At 45.3% G+C, this 12103-nt stretch overlaps 1 protein-coding gene across 1 annotated transcript in view; it reads right to left on the bottom strand.

Annotated features, from left to right (window-relative positions):
* Positions 1 to 12103, bottom strand: part of LOC126234480 (juvenile hormone esterase-like) — a 113232-nt gene that overhangs the window by 12772 nt on the left and 88357 nt on the right. The window contains exon 8 of the mRNA XM_049943171.1: positions 9653 to 9806. Coding sequence (XP_049799128.1) covers positions 9653 to 9806 — 154 coding nt within the window. The remainder of the gene's footprint in view (positions 1 to 9652; positions 9807 to 12103) is intronic.

Below are 12103 nucleotides of genomic sequence, written 5' to 3'. Positions count from 1 at the left end.
AAACACGTGGCGAAACCAAGGTGAAACCACGTCCTGCCCCCTTGGGATTGAATGGCTACTCCTCATTACAGATGTGGAACGTTGTAGACTGGTCAGGAGGGTAAAACAAGATCGTCACCGAAATGAAGCAGAACTAATACCAGGCTTTAATGCTGGGCAGAACACACGTGTGTCTGAACCCACAGTGCACCGAAAACTCCTAACGATGGCCCTCTGCAGCCTAATATATATGCATGTGCAATTGCTAACACCACGACATCGGCAACTACGACTGAAATGGCTACGTGACTATTAACATTTGACCTTGGCACTGTGGCAGACCGTTGCATGATCTGATGAATTCCGATATCTTCTTCATCACGCCGACGGGAGAGCGCGAATCCGTCGTCTTCCGAGGGAACATCTGCTTGAAAGCTGTACTACGGGACAGAGACAAGCTGGCGGCTTCTACGTTATTCCCCGAAGAACCCTGACGTAGATATCCATGGATCCAGTGGAGCTCGTGCAAGGTACCATGAGGCCTAAGAGTATCGTATACTACACTCCTGGAAATTGAAATAAGAACACCGTGAATTCATTGTCCCAGGAAGGGGAAACTTTATTGACACATTCCTGGGGTCAGATACATCACATGATCACACTGACAGAACCACAGGCACATAGACACAGGCAACAGAGCATGCACAATGTCGGCACTAGTACAGTGTACATCCAACTTTCGCAGCAATGCAGGCTGCTATTCTCCCATGGAGACGATCGTAGAGATGCTGGATGTAGTCCTGTGGAACGGCTTGCCATGCCATTTCCACCTGGCGCCTCAGTTGGACCAGCGTTCGTGCTGGACGTGCAGACCGCGTGAGACGACGCTTCACCCAGTCCCAAACATGCTCAATTGGGGACAGATCCGGAGATCTTGCTGGCCAGGGTAGTTGACTTACACCTTCTAGAGCACGTTGGGTGGCACGGGATACATGCGGACGTGCATTGTCCTGTTGGAACAGCAAGTTCCCTTGCCGGTATAGGAATGGTAGAACGATGGGTTCGATGACGGTTTGGATGTACCGTGCACTATTCAGTGTCCCCTCGACGATCACCAGTGGTGTACGGCCAGTGTAGGAGATCGCTCCCCACACCATGATGCCGGGTGTTGGCCCTGTGTGCCTCGGTCGTATGCAGTTCTGATTGTGGCGCTCACCTGCACGGTGCCAAACACGCATACGACCATCATTGGCACCAAGGCAGAAGCGACTCTCATCGCTGAAGACGACACGTCTCCATTCGTCCCTCCATTCACGCCTGTCGCGACACCACTGGAGGCGGGCTGCACGATGTTGGGGCGTGAGCGGAAGACGGCCTAACGGTGTGCGGGACCGTAGCCCAGCTTCATGGAGACGGTTGCGAATGGTCCTCGCCGATACCCCAGGAGCAACAGTGTCCCTAATTTGCTGGGAAGTGGCGGTGCGGTCCCCTACGGCACTGCGTAGGATCCTACGGTCTTGGCGTGCATCCGTGCGTCGCTGCGGTCCGGTCCCAGGTCGACGGGCACGTGCACCTTCCGCCGACCACTGGCGACAACATCGATGTACTGTGGAGACCTCACGCCCCACGTGTTGAGCAATTCGGCGGTACGTCCACCCGGCCTCCCGCATGCCCACTATACGCCCTCGCTCAAAGTCCGTCAACTGCACATACGGTTCACGTCCACGCTGTCGCGGCATGCTACCAGTGTTAAAGACTGCGATGGAGCTCCGTATGCCACGGCAAACTGGCTGACACTGACGGCGGCGGTGCACAAATGCTGCGCAGCTAGCGCCATTCGACGGCCAACACCGCGGTTCCTGGTGTGTCCGCTGTGCCGTGCGTGTGATCATTGCTTGTACAGCCCTCTCGCAGTGTCCGGAGCAAGTATGGTGGGTCTGACGCACCGGTGTCAATGTGTTCTTTTTTCCATTTCCAGGAGTGTAGTTGCAGACAACGTACGCTCCTTCATGAATATTATGTTTCCCGACAGCAGCGGAACTTTTCATCAGGATAACGTGCCATGTCACAAGGCCAGGACTGTGATGGAGCTCTGTTGATGTTCTGGCTCCGCAGCTCGCCAGTTCTGAACCCGATAGAACACTGAACGTGATTGTACGTCGCGTCAGAGTTCATCGCTCCCCTCCGTGGAATTTACTGAAATTAGGTGACTTGTGAGTGCGGATTTGGTTCCAGCTCTCTCCAACGGTCTACCAAGGTCTCATTGCTTCCATAATATGACCCGTCGCTGCCGTTATCCCTGCTGATGTTGGACTCAGTGGCTGTACGCTTCCGAGAATATTTATTTTGCATCTTTATGCGTACCTCCGACTACTATAACGTTAGTAGCATTTCAACAAAGCAAGCCCATCGCAGCGGCAGCTGGCAGTATAGGTACAAATTCTGTCTGTGTACTATTTCTGCAAACTAATCGTAAAGAAAATCATTAAATAGTATATGTTACGCAGAGTTACTCTAATAATTATTTTCAGCGTAGTAAATTCATTAATAAATCAATAATTACCGATCACTTTCTTCAAATGCGATTTTCTTTCCAAATATTTGTACCGCTCTAAGGAGTTCACAACGACGGACGAAATATTAGCAACTGCGCAGGCGATTCCAGATAAGGATGTAAGAACTGTTACCCAATTTAGACTTCAGTTATGTAACTGACACCGATGAAACCGGCTGCCAGTAGCAACCGATGCACATTAGATCTCTTGCAGAAAAAGGAGCGAAAACTGTCCGTGCACAGGAAAAGGATTTCATCAAATTTTGCTATTCGCTCACAGCAGAGCTTTCTGTAACTGCATCAGGAAATATACTACCTGACGTTCTTCCACTTAAGCAAGAACCATCCATAAAATTTGTCTCATTGTTCAAAACAGAGTTTTCGAGTTGACTCATAAATTTAGAGAATGTAACTGTCACCTGCACGAAATCAGGGAACTTCACGAAAGTGCTGCACGTAGAGTTTTTAAAGTCTATCATTCCACGGTACGTGAGAAAACAAAAATTTCCTCACAGCGGTGATTCTTGGGAAGGACAAATACATTAGAGTCACATCTTTGTAGATGACAGAAAATCATACACTCCCACTGCAAAAAAATATCCCTCCCCCTCCCCCCAAATGTATTCCACCTGGTCAAAACTGCGAATTTTGTAGGCAATTTTAAATTTTCACGAGAATCATTCAAAACGCTACCGACTTTAATAGAAAAATAGCTCCGAGGGAATAGTCTATATAAAAGACATGCTTTAATTCTGCATCAGTTTCGTACATCCGATTTCACAGGACTGATGAAATACGCGTGGTTCGTATCGAATTTGATCTAAAATAGAACAATCTTTTTCGAGTTCAGGCAACTGTGTTTACCGATATCGCTTCAGTAAAATCGGTGTGTCGGCAGGCAGTAGCTCTCATAAATTGTGCGTGATGTTCTACGAATTTGTGTATCGGTTGCTTCAGCGAAAAATAGCATCGGGAATTCTGTTCTAGCAGAGCAAGCTATATAAGAGATGACCAGCAAAACAATTCTTTAATCTGTTATGTAACAAACGGAATACACATTTGATTGCTATAATGACTGATCTTTTAGGGAAATTAGAATAATTTGGATGGCGTATACTGTTTAGTCATATTCCGTACGATGAAACTGAATCAAGGTTCACAGACAGGATATGAACTCGTACCGCCAGAATGGTAGCCGTGAATCTTAGCCTCTGCGCTACGATCGACTGTTCGAAACACGACTATGGTTAGAGGTACAGGAGACCTCTTCAGTCCCGAAGATAAACGAAGAATGGAAAAAAAAAATATTTCAGTCACCTTTTTTGGTGCAGTTGATCTCAAAGTAGCACAAAAAAAAATTCTGAAATTTTATTTTAAATAATGTTTGAATAATTGAATGTACACATATGTGTATATTGGGTCTTAACAGAGGAAAAAATGCCGATCTCGTAGTATTTTCACATTTTTATTTGCAATGAAAAATGTTCATATTACTTCTCGTTTTTATGTACAGATTACATTTTATGAACACATTACTTCTCATGTTTATGGAATTTAGCAAAAGAATTGGTTTTTAATACGCACAAATAAACTTTGCACTTTTCACACATTATGCGAGAACGTGACTTGCACCCTGGTAGCACCCTGTCAATATATTCAGGAAGGTGGCCAACGCTATCACATTTGCTTTCTCTAGCTGACTCTGGCACAATTCATCTTTGTTTTGTGTGGTTTGATGCCCCTCACCATCATCAGAACTGCTGACATTATCCTGTGTTGTACTTGGAGAAATTTCTTTCGATAGTTCCAGTGAGTCAACAATTTTTGAAGACTTCACCAAGTAGTGGGCCAAGTGAATTATGAAGTTAATGAGAGACATCCACTTTTATTTTCGTATCCATTCTTTTTGACAACACCTTTTGTACATAATCCCTGAATTAATAGTGGCACACCAATACGTTCAGGTGGAGTTGGAAGTTCATCAACAGAATCCTCGTCTTCATCTGAGAAGATACTCAAGTCGCTCGTCTCAAGTAGTTTCATAATTTCATCGTCTGTCAGAATTGAGAAGTGAAAATCAAATAAAGTGAAGGTAACTGTTGAAGTAATTGATAAAGAAATGAAAGAGAACCTAATAACAAAATTAAAAATTGTATAGCTTTTACTGAGATTAGTACCCAGGACCAGAAGATTACATGTCCATCATGCTACCCGTAACACATGTAACGACTTTGCTCCTACTCTACCGTATTAGTAGGTAAACTTTCAGATTTTAATTTAGATTACGTTTTAAATTACGATTTCGCAGTGAGATCAGTCTTAGCGTTAGTTCCACTACATTCTGTGAGCTAAGACCTGATGTACACAAATGTGTACTTCAAATTCAACAGTCGATGTTTGTAAAACTAAAAGCTAAGGTTTTAATTGCATGCACATATCACTTCCTTGATGTCTTGTTTGGAGTAAGACATGATAAAAACAGGATTACAATTAAAAAACTAATATTGAAACCGAATTTACATTTCTCACGTGTCGCAGATGACACTATCCTTAAGATCGGAAGTTTCAGGATACGTGAAAACTAGCCAAAACCGATTTGCGCGCGACCTAGTGGCAAAAACAGAAACCGCATGATATGCACAGTCGCGCACATCAGGTGTCAATTCGGTAAAACGACACTTGGCAGGATGACACTACAAAGACCTGATGTGCACATATGTGTAGGTCGGGACTGAAGAGGTTATATAAGGCTCATGAAAGTTCATGATTGACATTTCTGGTGATTCCACTGTCAGCCACCGTATGGCATCGTTACAGATACAGGAGACACACACATGAGGCTCATGAAAGCTCATGATTGGCATTTCTGGTGGTTTCTTTGTCAGCCACCGTATGGCATCTCGACTAGCACGCTACATCCCCCGAAAGTAAATATCTCAGGAATTTTGTACATCTACGGGATTTCATAATAAATGAGTAGCTTCATTTGGATATGGCATACTCGAAGAAACTTTTTGACTCTATGCCTCTCAGAATTAGGCCTTTTTTAGTGGCGCCGCCTGGTAGCCTCGCAGTCAGGGGCGCCTTATCATGGGTCGCGTGGGTCCCCCTGTCAGAGGTTCGTGTCCTCCCTCGGGCATTCGTGTGAGCGTTGTCGCTAGTTTAAGTTAGATTAAATAGTGTTGAAGCCTAGGGAACGATGACCTCAGCAGTTTGGTCATATGGGAGCTTACCACCACCACTGTTAATGCTAGAGGCAGTATTAGACGGCACCAGTGCTATACCTTATGTATCAAATTTTTGTTCTATGCTTTTAATTACCTGAATAGCGTCCATCATAGATGCCACGAAGGATACTATGATGTCACTGCGTCCAGCTCTGACTGATCCCCAAGCTGCGGTTACTTGAAGAGCGGTCATGTCAGGATGGCTGTAATATGTTTTCTACATGTGCGTATATACTGCACCATTCGGTGCGTGTCTACGTAGTCTTCTTAAACACCATATCTCCATTCTATTAGCGGAAGCCACAGGAGATGTAAGATGGCCGCCTTTGTGAGCCTCACATTCTCTAGTTTTAGCTTGGTGTCACTGCGAGAGATGATAGTGTAGCACTTTGTTCCTAAAACGGGCACGAAAGAACATGTGCCGTCCTCTCTTTGAAAAATTTTAGCTTCAATATTAAAAGCAATCGGTCAATTAAATATATTAATTTGAAACTGGCAGAGCAGCTAGCCACCCCACAATACCTTCCTCCACTGATACTATCGTCACATGAAGAGCGACGTTGATAGCACATCTACATGAGTAAACGGTAAAGTTGTGATAAGGGGGGGGGGGGGGGGGGCAGTTCTGCAAAGGAATCGGCAGACGTGTAAAAAAGGGCGCCAGTTCATCACATTCGGCTAAGGAACACTCTACAGTCCCAAATGGGATTATACCTTTCTTAAAGTGGGTGAGCAGCTGCAGTAAAGCAATGGGCTTTAACTAGGGTCTCTCTGTAATGTATATGTATGTGTGCGCTCATTTGTATTGGTTCATTCAAATCCAGAGTATCCTTTCCCCACAGCTATATGCTAAAGTAAATGTAATGAATATGGTTCTCGTAGTCCACCGACGTATTCTTTCCTAAATTCCGTAGCAAAATTCTGGTACTTGTGTTTCAATAACAAATTTACCTTACCAGTGTGTTCTGTAACGATGCTAGCGTGGAATTGCCTTATCCCTTGCAGGTTACAACCACTATAATTGAAAATGTAGGAGTCGACGCTCTCCTACAAGCTGGAAAACAAATCTGCTTAGGGATAAATTATTCAATCATATTAATTGCTTGTCAATAAATTTCACTTGCATGACAGTATCATCACCAGTCACCAGACACATCAATCGATTCCTCCTCCTTCTACCTCCCCTGCTCTACTGCAGTGGTTTGATTCGTTGTGGTGTGCTGGCTCTCGGAGTTTTGTGGGTAAGGCTCTAAGTAGCTCTCAGGGTCTCAGCCTGTGCTGATCATATGAACAGGAAACTCACATTTACCCGTGTGCCATAGAAGTTACACCATAGCAGAGAATAAATCAGTCTTTGCAAGGAATAAATGATTTATTTACTAATAAAACTGCGAGCTTACACCTCTCAGCAGGGACATACCAGGTGAACAACAACATGCAACCTGTTAATAAACTCATCCATGAATTAATATTTATAAGTAAGTTTACGTGGGGTACACGACTTGTGTATGGTCTTGTGTAAGCGATGTATCGTCACAAACGTCAAAAGTGGGAGGACTGACACGTCTCCGTACAAAATGAAGAGAAATTTTGACCCCAATTTAGCGCGGAACCCTTACCACAAAGCAATAGTCCAGTGTAGTGCGTGGAGCGTGTTTAGTAGCCCTGTTGCATTTTCTGAATGTTCTGCCAGTAAATCTGTGTTTTGGTTTACAATACACACAGTGTTGTCTATGAGAGCGTTCCCCTTGAAGTCATTCGTTATTATATTGCCTGAATATTTAGTTGAATTTACAGGCTTTAGATTTGTTTGGCTTATCGTGTAACAACAACACGTACACTGCTGGCCATTAAAATTGCTACACCACGAAGATGACGTGCTACAGACGCGAAATTTAACCGACAGGAAGAAGATGCTGTGATATGCAAATGATTAGCTTTTCAGGGCCTTCTACAAGGTCGGCGTCCACCTACAACTTGCTGACATGAGGAAAGTTTCCGACCGATTTCTCACACACAAACAGCAGTTGACCGGCGTTGTGTGCCGAAACGTTGTTGTGATGCCTCGTGTAAGGAGGAGAAATGCGTACCATCACGTTTCCGACTTTGATAAAGGTCGGATTGTAGCCTATCGCGATTGCGGATTATCGTATCGCGACATTGCTGCTCGCGTTGGTCGAGATCCAATGGCTGTTAGCAGAATATGGAATCGGTGGGTTCAGGAGGGTAACACGGAACGCCGTGCTAAACCCGACGGCCTCGTATCACTAGCAGTTGAGATGACAGGCATGTTATCCCCATGGCTGTAACGGATCGTTCAGCCACGTCTCGATCCCTGAGTCAACAGATGGGGACGTTTGCAAGACAACAACCATGTGCACGAACAGTTGGACGACGTTTGCAACAGCATGGACTATCAGCTCGGAGACCATGGCTACGGTTACCCTTGACGCTGCATCACAGATGGGAGCGACTGCGATGGTGTACTGAACGACGAATCTGGGTGCACGAATGGCAAAACGTCATTTTTTCGCATGAATCCAGGTTCTGTTTACAACATCATGATGGTCGCATCCGTGTTTGGCGACATCGCGGTGAACACATTTTGGAAGCGCGTATTCGTCATCGCCATACTGGCGTATCACCCGGCGTGATGGTATGGGGTGCCATTGGTTACACGTCTCGGTCACCTCTTGTTCGCATTGACGGCACTTTGAACAGTGGACGTTGCATTTCTGATGTGTTACGACCCGTGGTTCTACCTTTCATTCGATCCATGCTAAACCCTACATTTCAGCGGGATAATGCACGACCACATGTCGCAGGTTCTGTACAGGCCTTTCTGGATACAGTATATGTTCGACTGCTGCCCTGATCAGCACATTCTCCAGACCTCTCACCAATTGAAAACGTCTGGTTAATGGTGGCCTGGCACCTGACTCGTCACAATACGCCAGTCACTACTCTTGATGAACTGTGGTATCATGTTGAAGCTGCATGGGCAGCTGTACCTGTACACGCCATCCAAGCTCTGTTTGACTCAATGCCCAGCCGTATCGAGGCCATTATTACGGCCAGAGGTGGTTGTTCTGGGTACTGATTTCTCAAGATATATGCACCCAAATTGCGTGAAAATATAATCACATGTTAGTTCTAGTATAATATGAATACCCGTTTATCATCTGCATTTCTTCTTAGTGTAGCAATTTTCATGGCCAGTAGTGTAGCTGCCGACGGTAATCACTCGGGTGCCACATCGAGGTAGTCACACGTGAAAAGCAGGATGGCTGCACGAGGCATATGGCTCTGAGCACTATGCGACTTAACTGCTGAGGTCATCAGTCGCCTAGAACTTAGAACTAATTAAACCTAACTAACCTAAGGACATCACACACATCCATGCCCGAGGCAGGATTCGAACCTGCGACCGTAGCGGTCACGCGGTTCCAGACTGAAGCGCCTTTAACCGCACGGCCACACCGGCCGGCTGCACGAGGCATAAAAATAGGGGTGTGTCATGCAGCGGGCACCATATGTTCGTCATTAAATTAAGTGATGTCTTGCGTCTTGCTTACTCTGCGCTCTACAGATGCAGCAACAGCGCTTAGAGGGACCGCCGGTAGTGCAGTCACCTGACAGAAGGGACTGCTCCATTCACCATGGCGTAAGGAGTGTTCACTCTGTTTCTCCGAAAATACTGCTACTTCAACTGCTGAGGAGCGTATATCTTTCAGTAGTTTGAAAATTTCCTGATTCTGATACTGCTGTTGTAGCGAGTGATGACCACTCTTCAGTTATAAATTCTTAATGACTTGAAAGTATAATGGCAGTTAGACTTATTCTGTATGTTAGTTAAGATCGTTGCAAGTTTTAGGAGTGACACAGTACTTACCTGTGACGTTTTCCGCAACTACCATTTTTCTGGCTCGGTTGAGTGTTGTTACGACATCGAAGTGGTAGAAGTATACGGGCTGAGCGGCTGGTACAGACGAGTGAATTCTGGCTGCTGTCAATGCTGGGTATCCAAACATCAGATCTCCTCGAAGCTGAAGAAAAGGAAATTTCTCGTGTAGGTGTGTCGTACTGTCGTATTCCATCAGTTTTCTAGAAATAAAAAACTTTGCAATACATTTGAAGGAAAGAAGATAAGCTAGAGTATAGTGTACCGTCGGCAGCAAGGGCATTATAGAAGGGGGACTAGCTTGGACAAGGACTGTTTTGAATACAGTCTGCACCTTGGGAAATGGACAGTCTTAGTACTCAATAGGAGAAATCAAAGTGAAGCAGTTGAAACGTAAGCTCAAAGGACAAATTATTAGTGATCATATTTCCCGATTTGTAACGCTGTAGCTGGCATGGAGACCGTAGCATGTGGCCATGTGACAGCCTACGAACATCATGTTATTGAAGTGGTGTGTAAGTGCTGTTTAGTTGTATGGGATGGAGGCGTGACAGAATGGCAGAAACGAGCTATCGTGTTTGGACGCGCCCATGGTAACACTACACAAAGTTACTTTTTGTTGGTTGATCAGCATGGATTGTATAACGAGTCTACCAGTGGCAGACAGGTAGGGGTGGCGTGACGCCAGCTGCCGTAATGAGGTTCGTAACGGATTGGGTTTGGTGATGATTCTGCTCACTGACAGTGTCTTTCAGACTGACAGCAGCTGATGATGCCAGTGATTGTAGGTCAAACTGAATCATTTTTCTAATGAATATTGTGAAAGAACTCCATGCAGTGTACGTGAATAGGGCGTCTCAAAAAAGGCTTACAGAAGCTTACGAAGCAGCGCGTCTTCAGTGGACCAAACAAAACAGGAATTGGGCAGTCCCCAACTGGTTTCTCGTTGTGTGGTCGGACGAGTCGCGATCAGGACTCATCAAAGGATTCAAAGCGTCAACTGCACTGACTGCTCCAAGAGGAGTTTGGCACGGCGCTTCTCGAGGATGGTGTGAAAACGAACCTGCAACATTCTCAGTGAACAAATGTTGTTGCCTCCTCTACATCCTCATGATCAGTGTGCTGTGGAGATTCTCGTCTTCTAAGATGACATCAGGCCGTGTTCACAGGGCTGCATGGAAATGTATTATAAAAAAATCTAGGCACCCTATCGCACTTTTACTGTGTAAGACGGCAAGATTTTGCCACGTTACGTGAATACTTTTGATACATCCTATTTAATTTTCTTAATATGGGATCGCATTTTAGGTGGGCTTAGCAAATTATTAAGCATTTATTAGTTGATGCTGGGTGCATAAGATCGTTGAGATAGCATCTTACAAGCACAACCACCAGCACTGAGGAATGCACGAGGAATGGCTGTTGCTTGCTGCAGAGGCTGTCGCCAAGATATTCTCCCGGTGAGAGACACAGCAACGGATCTGGTTGGCTGAACTGTATCGGAGGAGGGGCCACAGGTTGTTTTAGAAGTTACTACCGAACTGAGTATGAGCTGAAGGCGGCTGACTGACAGCTTCGTGACTCACAGAGAGGGAGCTATTCGGTTTGTAATGAACGTGGTGATTGGCCACAAGGAGAGTTCACGCTCACTGGTTCGGGGAAAAGACTCCGGCAGGTGTCGATAGGACACACTCCGCTGGACCGCGTTTTGAGAAACTGCTGGCAAGGCGTTCGTCCACAGTCTCACTATTTGATACGAAAGTACTAGTTTCACCACTAGGAATGTCATCATTTGTTTATCTGTGAGCATAGAAATGAACCTGTGCTTCTTTGTGAAGACTGAGGCATTACGAAGTGCTTCAATACGACCTCACACTTGAGTCAAGTCTCTGCTCCTAGCTTACGTGCAAGCGCGATTCTTCACTCGTGTCCGGCATTGCACGGAACCTAGGACTTTGTGGACGCTGTTAAGCATCCTCAGTGCAGTCACAATTTTTGGTTACGAACGCACTTCTTCTGCAATACCACAGGCAACACCGACAAAATCAGCCACACCGTCTGTCCAATAACAACACAACAGCAGTATTTGGCACGCCACTTTTAGAGCCAGTTTTTATCATACAGCCAAAGACTAGAGACTTTTGCCGAAAGCGTACTGAAGGAGTAAAACAGCACATCAGAATTACATTCTCGTAGTGTTTATGCACAGTTAAGACTGTTTCCTGAAGTGGTCAGTGGAGCACCGCCGAAGATATGTTCAAATGACCTGAAAGTCCTATGAATTATGACAACGATAGACAACACATTCATATTTAGAATGACATGTTCACGCAATGAACCTACACTTTGTCAGAGGAATATGTGCTGTCTGCCTTCCGGCCTTGCACTAAATATGATTTCACTATTTATGAACATTTTTTTACTGTTGCCTACCTAATACAC

Source organism: Schistocerca nitens, chromosome 2 (assembly GCF_023898315.1).
Source record: "Schistocerca nitens isolate TAMUIC-IGC-003100 chromosome 2, iqSchNite1.1, whole genome shotgun sequence".
In the NCBI taxonomy this organism is placed as follows: domain Eukaryota; kingdom Metazoa; phylum Arthropoda; class Insecta; order Orthoptera; family Acrididae; genus Schistocerca; species Schistocerca nitens.
The sequence above is the reverse complement of the archived record's forward strand: the minus strand, read 5'-3'. Positions and strand labels throughout refer to the sequence as shown.